Source organism: Antedon mediterranea, chromosome 1 (assembly GCF_964355755.1).
Source record: "Antedon mediterranea chromosome 1, ecAntMedi1.1, whole genome shotgun sequence".
NCBI lineage: Eukaryota > Metazoa > Echinodermata > Crinoidea > Comatulida > Antedonidae > Antedon > Antedon mediterranea.
In genome coordinates this window covers 2,487,361-2,509,590 of record NC_092670.1, presented here as the reverse complement: position 1 = coordinate 2,509,590, position 22,230 = coordinate 2,487,361, and the positions used below count along the sequence as shown (strand labels likewise).

At 32.6% G+C, this 22,230-nt stretch overlaps 1 protein-coding gene across 1 annotated transcript; it reads left to right on the top strand.

Moving 5' to 3' along the window:
* Positions 1-7,788: 7,788 nt before the first annotated feature.
* LOC140051144 (uncharacterized) lies at positions 7,789-21,064 on the top strand. Its single transcript, XM_072096272.1, has 14 exons — positions 7,789-8,062; positions 8,807-9,012; positions 11,597-11,686; positions 12,021-12,197; positions 12,408-12,650; positions 16,603-16,797; positions 17,206-17,370; positions 17,465-17,743; positions 18,065-18,160; positions 18,476-18,695; positions 18,902-18,925; positions 19,074-19,100; positions 19,217-19,489; positions 20,316-21,064. The coding sequence occupies exons 1-14, from the start codon at positions 7,789-7,791 to the stop codon at positions 20,876-20,878; spliced, it is 2,832 nt and encodes a 943-aa protein (XP_071952373.1). The 3' UTR covers positions 20,879-21,064.
* Positions 21,065-22,230: the final 1,166 nt, after the last annotated feature.

The following is a 22,230-nucleotide window of genomic DNA, read 5'->3' as shown; positions in this document are numbered from 1 at the left end:
TATATTGCAAAACATCACATAAGTATGAAGGTACAGATTCTTGTAAACATCTAAATATTGTGCAAATTGTATGATATTCAATTCTTGTCTTAATTGTTAGCCAACCTAAATCATAATGCATTTGTCTAACAGGAGTTCGAATATCAGCACCTAGTATTAATCGTGCAGCTCTATTTTGTACCCTTTGCAATTTTAAAATATGGGCGTTTGAACCAGTACCCCAGACTGTTGAACAATAGTCAATATGTGATAAAAATAGAGCATTGTATAATTTTTTAATAATTTTAGGAGATGTAAAACTTTTCAATCTATAAAATAGATGTAGAATTTTTGATAGTTTTGCACATATAGAATCAATATGTACTTTCCATGAGAGTTGTTCATCAAATGTAAGTCCCAAGTATTTAAACGTTTCAACTTTCTCAATCGGAATGTTATCAAAAATTACTGTTTCATCTGTTGTTTTATTAACACGTGCATGAGTACCAAAAAGCATGTATTTGGTTTTATCAATGTTTAGAGTTAATTTATGTTTATCTAACCATTGTTTTACATTTTCCAACTGTTCACTTAAAACTGTTGTAAGCTCTTCATTTGATTTACATGCATAAAAGAGGACTGTTTTACAAATCCCATCCACACTATCATGTAAGTCATCATCATAAAATAAACAACAAAGGGCCAAGAATTGAGCCTTGTGGTACCCCATAGATGACATTTAAAATTTCAGATTTTTTTCCATTAAAATTAACAAATTGTTTGCGATTTTTTAAATAATTACTGAACCATGCAAGCTCAGTGTTTATCATTCCAAAGGTGCATAATTTACGTAATAAAATATTGTGGTCTACCTTTTTTAGGTCAAGAAAAATTGCTCCAGTTACCAAGCCATTATCAATATTTTTATATATATAATTGCATACATCTATCAGTGTAGTAGAAGTTGAATGTAACGACCTAAAACCAGATTGATTTTTACATAATAATTTAAACTCATTTATATGATTCATAACTTGATTATGGATGCATCTTTCAAAAACTTTCATAACAATAGGTATAACAGATATTGGACGGTAGTTGTTAAGTTCATGTTAACATCCTCCTTTATAAAGCGGAGTAACCTTAGCACATTTCCATTCACTTGGAATAACACCAGATCTTAATGACCAGTTAAACAAAAAGGCAAGACTTTGAGAAATTTGTGAAGATGCAATTTTAAGTAACCTAGCGGAAATCCCATCAATTCCAGTAGCTTTTCCAATTTCTAACTTTTCCAACAAAGCTTCAATTTCATTTCCATTAATATCTTTAAAGTTGAAACGTTGTTGAAATTGTGATAACGATTCAACGGTAATATCGTTTTGGTTGTCATTAAAATGGGATGCAAGTTCATTATAAATTGAACACAAATATTTATTAAAATGATTAGCAATATCAGTTGGATTGTTTATTTCATTACCGTTTACATTGAGAGTTGTTTTAGTTTGTTTCTTTTTATTGGGTAAAAAGTCTTTCATGGTTTTCCATAATGTTTTAGTGTCATTAACATTATCCTTTAATTTATTATTTATATAGTCGCGTTTTAGTGATTTAGACAAATTATTTAATTTATTTCTTGCCTTTTTGTAAGAATTCCAATCATCTATGTTCTTAGTTTTTTCGGCTTTTTGTTTTAAATAATCACGGTCACAAGAAAGGGAAACAAATTCGTCTGTAAGCCATGGAATATCAGTTCCCCTCCTCCTGACCGTCACCATAGGAGCATGAATATCACAAATATCAGTAAAAATGTGTTTCCAAATGTCCCAAGCCTCGTCAGCATCCTCGGACGCCTCACAAATACTCCACGGAGCAGATGCAAGATCAGAAATAAACATATCTTCGTTAAATTTCCGGAAGGTTCTCGTATGTAAAATACGCGGGGGCAATTTTATTTTAATTTTTTTACGTATTACATATATCAATGAGTGATCGCTAATTCCAATTGGTACAACTCCAGTTTTGCTTATAAAGTCATCCCTATCTGAAAAAATTAAATCAATACAACTACTACTGTTTTCCGTTACGCGCGTTGGAGTTTTAATATACTGGTTTAATTGGAAAATTTGGTGGAGGGTTTTAATGTTCCGAGAATGCTGTCTATCAAATATATTCCAATTTAAGTCACCAACAACAATAATCTCTCTTATACTATCTAGTATAAAAGATATTTGATCATGCATTATATCAACAAATCCAGTACACGAATTTGGTGGTCTATAAACATTACCTATAACGAACGGTTTAGTGTTAACCGGCTTAATTTTTATCCATACCGATTCAATTGTATTTTCACCAAAGTCAATGACATCAAAATCAACATTTTCGTTTACATAGATAGCCACCCCACCTCCGTGTCTATTTCTGTCTGTTCTAACTAATAGGTATCCTGGGATTGCAAGTTCACTATTATGTATATTTTGATCTAGCCAGGTTTCACTAATTCCTAAAACATGGAAACGGCATTCCGAAAGTAAACTCCGAACATGGTCCACCTTATTATAGAGACTTCTGACATTTAAATGACCAATTTTAAAACCCTTTGTACAATCAATCTCGCATAATTTGCATAGTATGCCAAAAGCAGGATAAACAATAGAGTCGTTACGTAATTCAGCGTCGTCTACGTCGTTGTCTAAAAGGCTTCCCGTACGATGTTCGTTTAACAATTGAATTGGTTTAAATGGTTTATTACATGCGTTACAAATAAAATCTAAAATCATCTTATCTACATAAAATACAATTTTAGGACATTTAAAATTCTCTTACACATTACCTTTTACATTTAGGTAATTGTTTAAGATCGGAAGTTCTGGATAAAACAACTTTCTCGTTACTGCCAGTGATTATGGTATGTATGCGACCATCTTGTGTCCAAACTGCAGATACCACTGATGCATAGTTTTGCTTTACAGTACGTAGTAAACTTGATCTTTTGCTCGTAAGGTTTTCATGAATGTAGATATGGCTCCCCTTTAATTTTTTCTTTGCTCTATATACTTCATTTCTAACATTATACGAACTAAACTTTACTATTATTCCTCTTGCTCTTCCGTTTTTCTTAACTTTTGGCCCCAATCTATGACTCCTGTCTATGCATGTTTTATCTACTTCTACGCTTAGCTTTTTCTTAAACAAATCCAAAACTATATTGTCTGTTATCTCACCTTGTTTCTCTTCTATTCCTTGAATAATCAAACAGTTCCTTCTTGAATATTGTTCTGCTTCATCTAGCTCATTTTGTAAGTTCTCTACCTGTTGTTCTACTTTGCTGAGACGATCTTTAGTATCGTCAAGTTCGAAACGTATTGCTTCAATTGCTGCATCCGTTACAATTTGTGTAATGCTTTCAATCAGCTGGTGTTTAACAATGCTCGCAATTTTCTCGGCTAGGTCATTGAAAATACTCGTATTTCCTTTAATTATATTGGAAATTTCATTTTGTACAATAATAGTAAGCGGTTCCACATCAATGATAGGTGCTGTATCAGTGTTCAGTTCGCAACACTCCTTACCGCTGTCCTTTTTACCACCTTTCCTTGTATTCTTTCCGGCCATGATGGTGTATTAATACGTACATGTACAGCAGACAAACACCGGCAAGTAAATGCTAGGCTACAGGAGTGCCCTAACACAACAACTGTCCTGCGGGAAATTTGAACTGTCACCGCGTAGTGAGGCTGAATGTAGTGAGGCTACAGAGAGTGATTTAGTACACGTCTACTCTTAACTACGACTACACTACTATTATGTAATTAGAATAGGTAAATATCAGAGTGGGACGAAGAATTCCCTTACACTGTAGAAGTAATACGGATGATGGTATTTTATTAACTTTTTTGAACAAATACAGTACTAACTATCTTACTACCTAACTATCTTAAATAATAACCTACATACATCTATAAACAGCAATTGATTAAAAAAATATGTTTATCTAACTATAGCATCCATTTCAAAAGGAGCACTGAGTAAGATGGAGAGCGAAGGTAATACATTTAGAAAGTATCATCTACTTCTGTTGTATAACAAAGTTTAACAAGAACTATAGATATTTGGTAGCCTTGAACTACTAAACTAATTCATTACTTTATATCTATAAAAATATATATATATATATATATATATATATATATATATATATATATATATATATATATATATATATATATATAAACTGTAAAATTTTTTAATAGAATAATTCCACTTTCACACTCAAACAAAATTTTAGATCAATATTATTTACTCTAAAGTGGAACTTAATTTTTATTATCCTAAAAATGCTTTGTAAAAATCATATTTTCTTTGTTTTCTGCCCTTGTTTGAGCATATTTTTAATTGCGGTTTTATATTTTTTATTTCTATAAATTATATTGGGTCACACTCACTCTATAAAGCTTATGTACGACTGCGTAACAAAAATCATTACAATAAACTTTTAATTTAAGTTAGATAATTAAAATTATTTAAAAGAAATAATAGTTTGAGGAATTAACTTTATGAAATACCACATAAATAAAAAAAGAATTAATAAAACGATACTAAATATTATAGTTTAATCAAGCAAAAAATTTTTTTTTGTATTTAGTAAAGATAGAACAATATCTGTTTCAAAGACAAAAGGAATTCTGCAGTCGGGCCAGTACATTTACACCAGAAAAAAGGGTTGGTAGATACAATGTTAGCATGTCGCAGATGTGTTTCACTGATTTGGAACTACGCAAAGAAACTAAAAACAATGAAGGCTGCAAACCAACAACATTAACAGAAGTGGTAGATGTGATCAGCTCCACACATGGATGTATAGCTCTTATAGATGGTGAAAGAGGAATTGGTAAAACTACAATATTAAGGCAATTATCATTATCAATTAAAGGTAAAATTGTGTTTCCTTTAAGGGTTAGAGATTTAGAAAGAGGTGAAAGCATCATTGATCTGATTGCGAAGCAACTGGATATGACAGATTTTATTTTGAACACAGAACTCCCACAAGATTCATCTTTGATTAAACGATTCATCTATAAAAATGATCATAAGATTGTGCTGCTACTAGATGGATTAGATGAATTAAGATTTAATAATCAAAGCTTAATCCATCTTTTCAAGAGGAACTATTGTAGTGTGATATTTACATCAATATCAGAAAACATAGATGAATTCATAAAAGCATGTGATGTACATGTAAGGGTTAAGGGATTTAATGACAAGAGCATAGGCGTGTATATTGAAAAACACTTTGAGTATTTTGGAAAACCAGAATTGGGAAAATCCCTCAGAGAAGAATTAGGTATTGGCACATGGGCCAGGCAAAAACATCCAGAAGTATATTTAATGTGCAAAAATCCAATGTTCCTTCAAACGATCTGTGTACTGTGGGAAGACCGTCGAAGTCTTCCTGAAAACAATGCTGACCTTTTTAAAGAAATAATTCGCTGTACTTTGAATGAGTTTAATGTTAAATATCTAACATCTAAACATATTTATAAATTTGAATACGCTCCAGTTGAATATGTAAACGCTATGATTTTGTTAGGAAAGTGTATGTATAACAGCTTGAAAGAAAATCAACTTTCAATAAGCAGAATTAATCTAGTAGCTGCAGGTAACTTCGACATGGCGGAAATGGCCCTGAAACTTGGATTTGTTTATGATAAAGCACTGATTTCTAACAAAAGAAACTTTGGTAAGATATTCATGCCTCTTCACAAGTTGATAGCAGAGTTATTGGTAGGATTTTACTTGTGTAAATTATGTGAAAGTGAACACACAGAGAGTGAAAGTACAGGAGATGTAAGGCAACTACTTACTCCTTTGGATGATAAGGAATGGAAGATGATAAGAGAAAGTAAGAATCTAAAGGTGGCAAGAGAGGTTGCAGTAGGTTTTCTTGGTACTACTACAATGTTACAGCATCCAAGTATATTACAAAGGCTCAGCAACTTTGATGGTAAGATATTGGTATTTTTTAAAGTATTCTATTTTATATTATTATTATCAACTGTTATTTACAAAATAAAATGTATCGGTTATTTTAATTAAATAACCAATACAAATTGTGTATTATAAAATCATTCTAAAAGCAAATTAACAAGGATTACAAAGATTTAAAAAAGTGAGCGGTATTAATTAAGTGTCCAATATGAATGCATAGTAATAATAAATATATAATAACTTTATTGTAAAACTACTATTAAATACTTATTTTTTCAAGATTCCACTCCAATTGACATACGGGCTCGAGGACCAGAAGCAGTTAGAGCATTCAATGAAGCCCTGGAAGAAGGGAAAACTGAAGTTAAACAAGGCAGAGTTATTTTTGTAGGTCTTGAGGGAGTAGGAAAAACTTCTACTATTAATTCATTACTAAGGAAAAGGTAAGAAAATTGTGGTATCAATGTTGTTTAAAACAATTTATTAAATGACCACAGAAAAAAAAACATACACCAAGACCCCAATGCTCTGAATGACAAATAATTAAAAAAACCAAAAATATTTGCTTTCCCCCAAATATCACTACTATTAAAGTATAATGAGAGGGGTTTGAGTTGAAAATCTATCTTGACTCTCGGGACATAATCTATGTGTACATTTTAGTTTTAATATGCATTTAAACATATTCTTCTCAATTGTAGGCATTTTATCATTATCAATTTATGGGAATTTACTTTTAATTAACTGATGACACCAAAACATACTTTATGAGCCAACTGAAAAATATTACTCTTTGTATATTCATTTTTGTTATAAATACACTAATAATAATATTAATATAATCCCAAAAGGCTGACTTGAATAACATTGAATGATTAAGATGGGTTTATATATATTGTATGGCTATTGAAGTGAAATAATAATATTCATTTTTTTCTGTAGTTTTAAATCAAAGCATGAAATAACTGATGCCATAGCAACAACAAAAACAGTGTGTTCTCAAGATGATGCAGATGAAACAATATGGCAAGAAACAGAAAGTATACATTAACATGCAAATTAAACCAAAAAAAGATGCAAAATACTAAATTATTAACCCAGTTAGCACCAAAGACTTTGTCCCAGACTTGTTCCATTTTATCCTGTTTAAAAATGTGTTGTGCTGGATTCCAAGTACTATTCGAAACTTAATACTGTTAACCCCCTTACCCTTATATATTTTTTTGGTTTGAAGTATTGGAGAGCCACTTTGATAGTGCTTAATTGTTTGTACTATTGGCAATTTTCATGGTACTCCATCCGCCCATGTTTATTTTGCATTTATTGTTCTGCTTACTGGAAATTGAATTTTTTTTAAAGAAGTATACTTACGAAACTAGCCAACATTTATCAACACACGTTTGCAAACATTTCTTTTTTGACAAAGCCTCCCATATTTTTCTTGCTGCGCTGTCAGCTATCTGATGAAAGCTGCTTCACAGAAATTCCTTAATTCTTTAATCTGATTATGAAGTTATATTGTCATGTTTTATGGATGTTATTTATATAATAATCTGTTTTACATACAATTTCTTGATTACTGCTTTAATTTAAACAAATTTAAAATAATTTGATACCATTTTTACCTTGCTTCTTTTTACCTTGCTTCTTTTTACCTAAATTATTTTTGGTACAACACAGAACTAGATTTATTCTGTAATTACCATGGATATGTGTGTTTCTTCCTTTTAAAATGTTTAATAATAATTAACATATTCATAGTATCCAAGTATAATATACAAAATCAATTTTTATTTTTTTAAAGCTCAAGCTTCTGAAATGTATGAGGAAACAGTTGCTAGAAATGTGGCAAAACAACTGAAAGAAAAGCAAAATGGTTCTGATGGTGATGTGCGAGAAGAAAAACGTGAAACAGCATCAACAGAAAATGCTTCTGATAACAAGAATAGTATGCTACAAGCAGAGGTTACAACAGCATCAGCAAAACAGCCTTCTGGCAATGAAAATTCTCCCCAAAAAACACTTGTGAAACATATGGAGAAAGAAAATCCAGCACAATCAACTAAAACAGAAGAAAGCCAAATGGATGACGGTAAGTAAAAATGTTAATAGGAATTTTAAGTGCATTATTATTACATTTCACCTAATATTTCACTGTCTGCTCTACCAAAACTAAGCACTGACTTTTACATGGGTTTTTGACTTGTGGCCTGGAATTTCATATTTGATTTAAGATGGAAAAGGTGGATTAATTTAATTAAAGATTTTAGAACAGTTAGTGTCTTTTAATGTTTTATATACTTTGCCTATTTCAAATTTTTTTTCAAACTTTGTTTCATTAAAACTATGGGCCTTTGTGTCTAAAACACAACCAGACCTATTTTCAAGGCACCTCTGTTAGCTTTAGCTCTGTTAACTATATTTGTATATTAGTATTAAACAAAATAAATATTATACAAAAATCCTCAAAACAAATTCAATGAAAGACGAATATCTTAAAATTCCATCCTCACTAATTGACGAAGAGTGCTTTCAAGATACGTGGCAATTGCAAAGGCACTATATCGACAACTCTTCTTTTTGAGTAGGGAACGAAAAGCCGAGTAGAATTATTAGGGAAGCTAATTTGGAACCTGAAATCATCAGACAATGTGTTATTCTGTTGGGATCTTGGCTAACAATGCACTTTTCTATATTAATTAATAATTATAATCACCATTGCTAAAATAATTAGAATCCTAAAATAAATTATCCTAATAAAAGGCCTAGAAAAATGACATACATATTAAACATGCTATTGGATGTTTAATTTTAATTTATTTTAATGAATATATAGAGAAAGAAAAACTCCAGACAAAGATTCCTTCAAAGATAGAGATTGAGAAAGAAGGAAGAGATGACCAGATAAAGATTCCGTCAGAAATTGAAAAATTAATAGTTGAGTTTCAGAAAGAAGGGAGTGATGACAAGGTGACTAGCGACAAGTTTGTGATGAACATCTGGGATTTCGGAGGACAACAAATTTATCATGTGATGCAGCGGGTAAGTACATAAAGCCCTTTTCTCACAGGCGTGGAAGCAAAATGCCAGTATTATAGGCCCATCTTGGAATACGCTTGCCAGGTATGGCATGGTGCTATTACCAAAAAAATGGCCAGCAGCATTGAGACCATCCAGAAAAGAGCATGTCGAATAATGTTAGGTGCTACCTACATTTCCTATGACAATGCCCTAGAGGTTACAGGGTTACCTTCTCTCGAGGCAAGGAGAGACACTCTTGTGTTGTCCTTTGGGAGGGGGTTACTTAAGTCCAACTGTTTTCGAGACATGCTACCTCCTTGGGGTGTCACGAAAGCTCAGACCACGAAAGCTCAGACCCCCTAAGACCTAAGATCACGAAAGCTAAGACCCAACACCTAAGATTACAAATATTTATCTTTCGCACCTGCCTTGTATTTTAACTCCCAACATTTATTCTGAATACCACACCTTAGAATTGGCACTTTCATGAAAAAGAATCACATAAAAAGTAACAAATACATTTTTAAATTGATGATTTTACAGACGTTTTTCTCGCACACAAAATGACTAGCCTACAGTACAGTAGGCCTACCCCATGGGCCATGTTCAATGTTTTTGTTTCTATGGAACGTCAAAAGAGCAAAAATTATATAGAGGGCTGAAAACTCTGTGGAGTCCATCTACAGTGTGGATGGAACAATGTAAAATTAAAATTGTAATGATAATAGTATAATCATGTAAGTACGAAGAAATAAATACTGGCAAATAAATTTTAATTTAAAAATCATGATAAGTTTTTTTGTTTCGTTTTCTTTCTGTTTTTATACTTGTACTATTATTGTTGCTCTTTTGGCGCTCCATAGAAACAAAAACATTGAGCATGGGTAGCTCGAGGAGTTACATTAGTATTACAGTATACAAAGAAACACATCTGTAAAATCATCAATTTAAAGGATTTATTTATTTGTTATTATGTGTTTCTCCTTCTGAAAGTACTTATAAGTCCTAATTTTAAAGTGTGGTGTTCAGGATAAAGTTAGCCAACAAATTTGGAGTCAAAATACAAGAAAGGCAGGTGCGTAAGAAAAACATCCTCTGAACCAACACAATGGAGTAAATATATACCAACAAACAACCCGTCAAGTTTGTTTGTTGTAAAGAAAAAATATACATTTACTCAACGGGCGAAAATAATGTGAGTTTATCTATGTTTTGCGGTAGTATTAAATTATATTTATGGTAATAAATGAAACCTACTGTGTTTAAAATTATGTATGGATAAACAAGTATTGTTTTTAAGCTGTAGTATATCTTAGTATTTGTAATCTTAGGTGTTGGGTCTTAGCTTTCGTGATCTTAGGTCTTGGGGTCTGAGCTTTCGTGGTCTGAGCTTTCGTGACACCCTACCTCCTTGCCGCGGGCAGAAGAGAACCCTTAGGTCTAATACAACTAGTACCGGAAGTCTCCTTCCCCCCCAGGTGTAAAACTGAACGATACCAAAGGTCTGCCATACCTACGATTGTTAAGTTTATTAATGCTAACTGATATGGGTTGATTTCCATGATTATTTCTCACTTTCTCGATGCCGTTTCGACCTTTTATATAATAATTTTAATAATTTATATACTAATAATAATCTTAAATAATAATAATAATAATGACGTACTCAATTTTATGAACGAATAATACTGTATTTTGTGTTTTATAATATATAGTTATTTTTCTATGCTGTTTGTAATTGTGCCTCTTTTACTTTTAATTATATATGTATATTGATTGTAAACAAACGTTATCAGCCAATGGCTGCTGTTTTGTATGTGTTTTTTAAACCTAAATAAATAAATAAATAAAAATTCAGGGAGATATTTTGAATGGTAGTGTAAATGCTCAGATCATTGGTAGCATTCAGGAGGAGATTCTGAATGGTAAACAGGGAAATAATTGAATGCTCACCAACTGCCAAAAAACAACAACCAATTCAAATTCAAGAGACCAATGATGCCTGCATCCAGTGGCGTAATGGCTATGAACACTCACTGGCTAAAACCAGGAGCCCCGGAGCATGTGGGGGCCCTGGGCAGTGTCCAGAGGAAAATACAGGCATTAAAATATGTCAAAAAGGGCTAAAAACGCCCTAGGCCTCCAGCCTTGGAGGGCCTGGGGTTCCTAATCCAGGGGCATCAGGCCTCTGCGTTATGCCACTGCCTGTATCGTTACCAGCATAACTATCTACAGCAGGGATCGGAATATCCAGTATATACCAACTTTCAGCTGGTATATACTGGATATTTTACCTGATGCCGGCATGGAGCCTGCATGACCCAGCATGGTAATATAACTATATTCCCCACAATTCCTCTAATAAGACAACACTAATATACAGTAGTAAAAAAATAAACAAGTAAAATATTATTCTTATGAATTCTAGCAACAAATATCTATCATATGGCAAACCTGTAATAAATTTAGTAGTAGTCTAGACTCAGCTATTTTTTTAATCTAAAAATTAAAACACTATGAAAAACAAACACTGCATTTCCATTGATAATCAAGCATTTTTTTATATTCACCATTTTTTTAATACACTGTTTAATTGATCTCATAGATCTTCATGGTATCTTTTGCTGTTGTATGCGTAGTATTCAACCTTTGTGATGATCTCGATGCCCAAGCTAAAGTTTTGGATCCAACAACTGTAAGCTGAATTTTATTAGTTTTTAAACACTATTTTCAATTCCTTGATTGTGATTGCTTTATAGTGAAAAATGTATACCTTTGCTCTGAACACATCTTAAAGTTTTAAGACTTATCAATTAGCTTCTCACATCTTTTTATCCATAGACAATTCAACACAAACTACATTAATAAATGAACATTCTTTTCCTCCATTACTGAATAAATGAATAACAATAGATTGAACAATTACGTTTTTTTCAATTGTTGTATACAGTATTATACATGATCAAAGAAATTAAAATTGAGTGTTCTACAAACATTTTTTTGTTATCATATATACTTATAAAATTTAGGGAAACAATTATGACCATCGAATGACAAATCTGGAGTTCATTCTTTCTTGGATTCAGTCTATATACACAAACAGTAGACCTGACGCAAAGATAAATGGTCAGCCTTGTCCTCCTGTATTACTGATAGGTACACATTTAAATGGCCTTAAAGGAACTGAAGAAGAAAGGAAAGAACAGGTGAGTTGACTCTACCATAGAGAAATCACCATGACACAACAATGCAGAAACTTTTTTCATAGGCAGTGGATTCAATCTTCTATTTTTTTAATCCTAAAACTGGATCACAACGTTTAGCAATCACTATATAAATAGTCTGATTATTCTAATTAATCTGATTAAAATAAGAAATATTAGAAACTACATACCAAATGTATTTCTTTCTTTCAGGTTAAAGAAATAGAAAATAAAATTTGGGAAGCCCTAAAAGACAAACCATATGAAACTATGGTGTGTTCAACTATTTTTACCATTGAAAACAGTGTACCATTTGAACAGAGCAATGCTTCTGCCATCATGAAACAAATACTGGATTTGTCAAAGAAAATGATTCGCACTTTGCCAATAAAATGGCTGCGAGTTCAACAAGAAATCCACAGCAGAAAGAAGCACATCTATTTACCAACTTCTGAGGTTAGGTGCAAGAATTTATAGACAATAGCGTTCAATATTAATAATTGAATGAATTATTAATAATGTGGCAATTTCTTTTATAAAGAAAGATTCACAAATAAGGTTTACAGTATTTTTTCTATATTGATTAGTCAGATCTCCATTTTCGGTATACATTGCTACTTTTTAATCATCTGAAAATGTACAGGTGGTGTGATGTAAGAGGTAAATTTATAGCCATCTATAGGTTCATATTAACATTTTCTTACCAATCAATTATTTACCTCCGCCAAGGAGGTTTATGTAGTCAATCGCATGTGTCTGTTTGTTTGTCGGTTTGTTTGTTTGTTAGCAGGATTACTCAAAAGTTATTGAAAGACCTTTACCAAAATGAAAATACAGATAGATATGTAGTCAAGGACCACTCCATTAAATTTTGGAGGTTTGTTTTTGGCATTGCTGTTCTATTGTTAGTCAACTGAAACTATTGTTATTAGTTGAAAGGCTGGTTACATAACCATTCCACCAAATTTGCATACAGATGGTTGTAGTGAAAATAGCATAATCACACATAGCATTAAGGCACAAAAATAAAATTCCTCATTAAAATCCTAGGCCTGAATAAAACAATTATTTTTTTTATATTAAATCTATGACACTTTTTAAAAATTCAATCCAAAATAATATTTTGGATTGATTTTAATATTATTACTGATTAAGTACCTTTTACCTTTAATTCCCTCCATTTTTTTTATATATACTGTATGTTTTGTAGATAGTTACCTTTTTGTAAATGTGTCTACTAATGTAAATTACTTTTTATTTATTATATTGTTAATTTTTCTCTACTGAACCACTTTGGAAATCAATGCTTTAGCACTGAAAGTGTCATCTATATATAAATTTACGTAAGGGCAAAATTCGGTAAATCTCGGTTTATTTCTAGAATTTCTACTCGATGGTATATAAAGTTGGTTCATACTTTCGGTACTGATTTTAACCATCTGATGTAACCCTGTTTACTAATTAAATTGAGTTAGGTAATTAGTTATTGACGATTAAAACGAATTTAGGTTCAACGATTTGCCCCAAATAGGGGTGTTTTCCGATCGTGGTATACACTGTCTAATGGATGTCCATCTTGAAAAATACCCGCCACAAAAATACGAGGAGGCTTCGCATTTTCCTATCTCCTCCTATGATAATTGTTTTTAATAGCTGAAAACTGGTTGAACAGCTAGAGTACAGCATCATAATGTTGAAGACAGGCCGATTTTCTTAAAAAAATACTATTTTGATAGATTTAATATACGATTATACAAATGTATTGATTTGCGATGAATGGAACATTCCAATCTCTGTTTCACAAGTGTCTATTCCCTCAGGCGTCGTAATATAAAGGCAAGTACAGTACTGTATACTCGAAATTCGATCCATTTTTGTTTTCAATCTGTGCTGCAGAGGTTGGATATAATTTTTTTTTAAACGGATAATGAGCTAGCGTTTTCACTCGCCGTATATTATGTACAAATCTTTATTATTGCAGTTAAACCACCCACATCATCACCTTTCCCTCACTGGCATGAGTAGCGTTGTAAAACCAGTAGAGAATAGGCCTACGGTACATCACATGCCCTAAACGCAGAACAACTTTGGTGGGTAGGGTAGGAACCAACTTAAGTATGAATTGGCTCTAAGAAACAATTGAAAACCATTAGGCCTACTAATTAAGTTGAGTTAGATAATTTAATATTTATTGACGATTAAATCGAATTTATGATTTTCCCCGAATAGAGGTGGTTTTCACAAATTGTTTTACATTATATTATAAACATATACACGTCGTAGTGATGTATCGTTACATGTGCTGTACTATTTCAATCGACTAGGACGGTGATAGTTTCAACAAAGTATTACATCGCAATGTTTTACTGTGTTTAGTGGTATATTATTTGTAAAACATGAAAGCAATTAATATTTCGTTACTAAATGGATAAAGAATATATTTTAACATTGTTCCTCTTTGCACCCATCCTCTTCCCCATCCCTCAACCCTAATGTTACATACAAAACACAAATTAAGTTTGTTTAAATTTGACTTAAACAATTGGTCTTATTTGTGACAAGTTTCTCTTTCGGAAGTAATAGGGTGCTGATTTTAGTTGAGTACATAAATCACAGTGTCTATTTATTCGTTCCTGTACACGACATGTATTATGGTCTTGCGGTACGTACATTTGAAATCGCCAGTTTTTTAACGCTGAAATTATTATGTATTCGAGAACCATCTGTGGGCACGACCTAGATGGTACGCGAGCGAAGCGAGCGTACCATCTAGTTCAGTATAAAGACAGAATAAATAAATATATTAAGCTTTCAGTCAACTACCATATTCACCAGTAGATGTACTTGATATATAAAGTTAAATCTCTATAGTATGTATTTATAACTATGTACTGTTACATTAAAGTTGGGAAAATATAAAAAATAGAGGAATTACATTCTAAATATACTAGTACACAATGTTTTCAGAGCAGGTTTTGTAATCCAGAAGACTATTTGAAAATTGATAGTATATTAAATAAACTGTTTTTTTATTATAATTGTTTTAGAATTCTTGAAAGAATTTCATTTAGCTTCGATTTTGTATAGATGACAAATTTCGTTTTTGTAAAAGCACAAGTTAACGGAGTACTTACTCGAACGTTTCGATCTCTATCAGAGATCCTTCTCAACTGACTGCGGAGTGTTAATGCAGCTTGGTCATTCTTGACGTCATCTGTTGATGACGTTGTACGCCTCCGGTTGTAGGTTGGAGGTTGTGCGGGGCTCGGCCAGGTGATGTGTCTATCAAATCATTGTACAAATGCGAGAGTTCGTGGGCTCCAGTGTCCCGGTTCATGGTCTTCTCTTTATTTCTCCTTATATGTAATGATTCTCTAATCTGTCTGTCTTTGCGTTTAGGCTCTTTGGTTAAGATGGTAGCCTCCCAGTTCGGTACATGATTGTGTTTTATGACATGTTCTGTAATGGCAGATTTGTGTATGATCGAAGATGTGGATGTTCTGGAGGCCCTAGTCATTACTCCCCCCGTGTTTGTTGTAACATCTTTTTTGTGATCATTAATTCGTGTTTGTAATGCCCTTCCTGTTTCCCCAATATAAACTTGTGGACAGTTGCGGCAGGTGACTTCGTAGATTACTCCACATGTATCCATCTTCTCGATTTTATCTTTTGGGTGGACGAGGCTATTCTTGATTTTATTTTGGGGTAGGAAATAGGTTCCGACATTGTGATAGGAGAGAGTGCGTCGTATTCTTTCTGCCATTCCTTTTACATAGGGGATTCCTATGCTACCTCGCATCTTGATCTTTTCCTTCTGTGGTTCGTGTCCTTTGTTCTTTTTCCTTTTTCGGTTTTCCATAACTCTCTGGAAGGACCACTCTGGATACTGGCAGTTGTGTAACGCTTTCTTGATGTTATCCATCTCAACTTTCCTCAAATCCATATCTCCCACTACCTTCTCAGCTCTGTCCACAAGCGTGTTTATAAGAACATGTCATAAAACACAATCATGTACCGAACTGGGAGGCTACCATCTTAACCAAAGAGCCTAAACGCAAAGACAGACAGATTAGAGAATCATTACATATAAGGAGAAATAAAGAGAAGACCATGAACCGGGACACTGGAGCCCACGAACTCTCGCATTTGTACAATGATTTGATAGACACATCACCTGGCCGAGCCCCGCACAACCTCCAACCTACAACCGGAGGCGTACAACGTCATCAACAGATGACGTCAAGAATGACCAAGCTGCATTAACACTCCGCAGTCAGTTGAGAAGGATCTCTGATAGAGATCGAAACGTTCGAGTAAGTACTCCGTTAACTTGTGCTTTTACAAAAACGAAATTTGTCATCTGTTTTAGAATTGTCATATGGTTTTAATCAATCTATTTTTTTAACAGATTCAAGATGAAGTACTCAAAGAAGTCTGTAAAGTAACAGAAGGTCACAAAGTTCTGCTTGAGTATTTACATGACATCGGCGTGATTCTCTATTACCCAGATGATGAGGCACTAAGAGATATAATAGTTGTAGATTTGATGCAACTAGTTGACATGTTTAAGACAATCATCACTGTCATAGACAATAAAGATATGGTTAGCAATAAATATATTTCAATACAAAACAATGTTTTGCATACTGACGTGCAGCAACATAATGACATGCTTCAAAATTAAATTTGTTTAATAAATGTTTGAAATTTTGATTGGAAATAACTTCTCTGAGATATAGGTACCCATCATACAATCATATGAACTCAAAGATCAATACATTATTTCAACTTGGCCTGAGTAGCTTTGGCAGACATGAGTCTACAAATCCACTTTGTCATTCTGCTTACCATAAATATTGTGAACTGCAATAAAGACAAACAAAACATAGCCTACAGGTCATGAGATGTTTATATATTAGAACAGAAAAAAAAATCAATTATAGGCCTACCAATGTTACTCTGAATTAATAAATTAAAATTTTAATTATATTCTATTTTTGTAAAATAATAGGTACCAGCTATGAGACCAGCTTGGAGGATGCTGGAAAAAGGCATTTTAAAAGGTGGATTGCTAAAACATCTGTGGGAGAAGATCTGTGATTCTGATGAGACATTAACATTCTTTGTGTCTCTCATGCAAAAGTTTGGATTAGTGTGTGAACAAAAAAATACAAAGGTATTGATACTAATGTCATATTAATATTTTAATTTTCTAGCCTATATATAGCCTACAGATCTACTAGTTTTTAAATAATTTTTTGTTTACACAGAATAATGAAAAAATGTTCTACGTTCTTTCACGTTTGAAACCACATGCCTCACAACCACCTAAATTTGAAGAAAAGCGTGCAATTTCTCTATTTCATGATTTTGGTAGCTATCTTCCAGACGATCTTTTCCAACGTGCTGCAACAAAGTTCATTGAGAAATTTCAAATGGAAGACTATGGAATTGGGCACCTATCCTATGAGCATGTAGAATTGAACATTGATGCCAATCATCAAGTCATTTTATATGTGGCTACCATTAAGCATTGTCGTATGTTACAGGTAAATGTGTAGCTTTCACACCAGCCCCAACCTATTTCACTTATATTCCCACTTTCCTGGACTTCCTGCATTGTGACTCCTGAGGACGTTCAAAGCATATTGATCGAAACTTTGAGAAACTCAATAGAAACTAATATACGTGGTGTATCGCAAACTTTATATCAATAATTGATACAAGTTGGAAAAGCTCAAGAATTTTAAAGTGTATATATTGTACAATATTAAAATGAGTGAGATTTATAATTGTTTCCACCACATAAAATTGAAATAATAAATTTTAAAAAACTACCACTAACAATTTTTATCATTTTGATATTGTAGACAACAATAGTCAGAACAAAGAGCTTCAATACTGATAAGCAAAAAAAACGGCAGCGTACAAAAGATGAGAAACCACAGCCTAAAGTCTGTAAGAAGGTAATAGTAAATAGTGGTAACAAACAAAAGAGATATACAGAATACATTAATTTTAGTTCTAAATATTTATGAGTGAACAATCTATGAAAGATTTCATTAGGAATATTACTTTAAAACTATTCATAAAAATAATATAAATAAAGTGTTTTAATATAATAAGTACTTTTTATCCTATAATAAAAGGCCACCATTGTTAAAATAATTTGCATTTATTCAACATTTGTTTAGGATTCAATTTTCATAGTAATATTGATTGAGAATATTGATTTTATATTTTCCAGTATTTTAAACATTTTGTAAAATGCCATTTTTTAGGTGCTTCGTTTCCTTCAAACAGAATTAAAAGTGTTCAGTCAGACTGGAGCACGAGGTCTTGAAGTAAGGATGTACATCCCTTGTGCATGTAGTCCAAACATTCAAAATGCTCACATGCATGTTATTCGCGAGTTTGACAAAGATGTGTTACCTTGTGGAAGCAATCAAATGAAAGTGAAACTTTACCGTAAATTATTTGGAAATAAAGTAATACCAAGATGTAAGTAACCAGATTTATTGCTTTGTCAAATATTTTACTGTTCTTAATATTAAAATAAAAAGCATTTAATTAAAAATTGGGAAATGGACGGTACAATATTTTTTCAGCCATATGCACATTAATGCAACAATACGTTTCGCTATGGTAATACCATATAAGATGAAATTACATTTATTGATAAATTAATATTTATTTCTTTTTTATAGCTACTTCACAGACTGATGTTGAATGTAAGTAAATTTTAAGAATAAACAGTTTGGGTACATTTTTAATAATATATGTATAACATACTGTAGAACTTGTAATAACTAATAACAATCTTCAAACAAATAATACTTTGTGAACATTTTGTTGATAAATACATATCTATTTTTACAGCTATACCGCCACAGTCTCATCTCCAAGGTAATGATTTTGTAGATTTTATTATGACATTCTAAATTGAAGGATCATATATTTGAAAACTTAATCAATTCATTTACTGTTGGATGAATTTATCTTAATTTTTGCTATTTTATAAGGTTATGTGGATGATTCAATTATTTGGAAAGTATCTGAAGAAACTGTTAACTGTGAACAGTTAGGTGTTCTTTTGGGCTTGGAATTGTCTGAAGTTACAACTATGAAATCTCCAGAAGAAATTCTGAAATTTTGGAGGAACATTAGTAGTAAACTGAATCAACTTGATGTATTGTGTGAGGCTCTAAGAGAACATGGACAAAAAGATCTTGCTGATAAGTTTCAGAAGAATGTTGTGGAGGAAAGACCTAAAGAAAAACAAATAAAACTAACAGGTATTTAAAATTACAAATGTTACAATTTCCTAATATAAATTCAATTTGGCTTGAATGAACACACTTGTTGACAATTTTCAATGCATTTTTTTCAAATGTAACATTTGAGTGGTGGCAATTGTCACAATTTGTAAATTGAGACATTACAATTTTAATTTGCGCATTGTTCATGTTTTCAAACCAGTTTGTCCCTCCTTTAAATTGTTTTCTTTGACATTAATTACTGTGCATTGTTTGAAGAAGCATTCAGGGCATATTTAGACCTACAGGGTTGTGTTCGTATTATACACGACATAGGATTCCATGCAGTCTGAACCAGTAAAAGATTGGTAGAAGCCACCTGATACAATAATGACCTTTTGTTTGTTACTACAGCTTGAGGTACAAGATTAGTGTACAACACTTACGATATGAAAGTCATGCACCAATGATTTTGAAATAAAATTTACTCTTGCATACCGGAAACTTGACACTTCAGAGGATAATTATAATATAACCTTGCTTGTGATATGAAAGCATAACTCCATGGATTTGAACATACCCTCATATCAGTGTTCAAACTAATTCCAAAAGGCAATTAATTTATCTCTGTATAGGTTTTGACTCTGACTCTGCCCAATACCTCAATTACATTGGTTGAATTACAGTAAATGTATTGGAAATATATATATTGTCGACGACACTTTTTACAAAATTAAATGTGTACATCAGCTGGGCCTATCCTATGAAATGATATGAATCTGGAGTTAATGGTCAAATTCACCATTCACACTACGAGAAATACGTCATTTAAAATTTATAAACTCGTCTACTATCTTTGTTTTAGAATTGTCACGCCCGGACTTCAACGAATTGATAACAGGGGTATCTAATTGGTGTGACACACATGGCCGAGGAAAATGTTTAAACAAGATGAAAATGGTGATTAGCGACTTCATGAATAGGCCGAATTGTGAAATGACACTTTTCGATATCCAGGGGGCGGAAAATACACATGAACTAATTAGCTTGCTTATCCTTCCTGGAGTTATCAAATGTACTGACATACGTGTTCTAATCCAATTGATTAAATTGTGTGGGATGGGTGGTGTTGAAGAAGTGATAAAGCCAAAATGGCATGTACCAAAATTTGAAGATGTTCAAATTGAAACCTTTTCAGATCATCGTATAAAATTGTTAAAATTTTGTAAAAAGGTAAGCTTTAAAAACATGAAAACCATTGGACGATTTTATGGCATTAGTGAAGTAACTGATCCGTATTCTTTAATTCTAAGATTAGAAATGGAAGGGTATCTCACAGAAGGAGAGAAGATGAATGAATTCATTGAGAAACTTAGGGAATATGAAATGATTAATGAAGTTAATGCATTGACAAGTTTAGATAATTGATATTTCCATTCCCTCAATGACTACACAAAACACAAACAATAATCTCTCTCTCCGAACAGAGGAAAACATTACAAACAGAACTTTAACATCCATATCACCACCCTCTCGGATAATGGTATAGGTTGTTCAACATACCTAAAACCTAAAATCATCATTACTTCTTTTCGTAACACTGTTGTGTGTTTAATTAATTTAAACAAATTGAAGAATTCCTGGAATTCCTGAATTGAACTACTAAAAAAAAACAAACTAAGTGTCGTACTCTGTTATCACGCTAGTGAAATACGTGAATTAGTACAGGCTTTGCTATCAACGATTCGTTGAAAATCGATATTTTAGGGTGTTCCCTAAAATAGAAATTAAGAGATACGTTTCAAGTCGTTATTCTAGGCTAGAAAAAGACTAACTAGAATAGAAACTGATACATTTCTAGAATTCCCCAGTGGAACTACTAAGAAACAAAGATAACAAAGCTATTGTGTCGTACTCTGTTATCACGCTAGTGAAATACGTGAATTAGTACAGGCTTTGCTATCAGTGATTCGTTGAAAACCGATATTTTAGGGTGTTCCCTAAAATTGAAATTAAGAGATACGTTTCAAATCGTTATTCTAGGCTAGAAAAAGACTAACTAGAATAGAAACCGATACGTTGAGATACGTTATCCTAATGCTACACTAGGATAGAAATAGGACTTTACTCTGTTGGGCTTGTGTGTTAGGGTTCGTAGGTTACTAATACCACTATGCCTGAATATGTTAAATGTAGGAGTTTGACCTCAGTGACCCAAGTTAGATCTTATCTTATGTTCTAGTACCCACCTAGTCTGAATGTGTTAAATGTAGGGGTCCCACCTCAGTGACCCAAGTTAGATCTTATCTTATGTTCTAGTACCCACCTAGTCTGAATGTGTTAAATGTAGGGGTCCCACCTCAATGACCCAAGTTAGATCTTATCTTATGTTCTAGTACCCACCTAGTCTGAATGTGTTAAATGTAGGGGTCCCACCTCAGTGACCCAAGTTAGATCTTATCTTATGTTCTAGTACCCACCTAGTCTGAATGTGTTAATTGTAGGGGTCCCACCTCAATGACCCAAGTTAGATCTTATCTTATATTCTAGTACCCACCTAGTCTGAATGTGTTAAATGTAGGGGTCCCACCTCAGTGACCCAAGTTAGATCTTATCTTATGTTCTAGTACCCACCTAGTCTGAATGTGTTAATTGTAGGGGTCCCACCTCAATGACCCAAGTTAGATCTTATCTTATGTTCTATTACCCACCTAGTCTGAATGTGTTAATTGTAGGGGTCCAACCTCAGTGACCCAAGTTAGATCTTATCTTATGTTCTA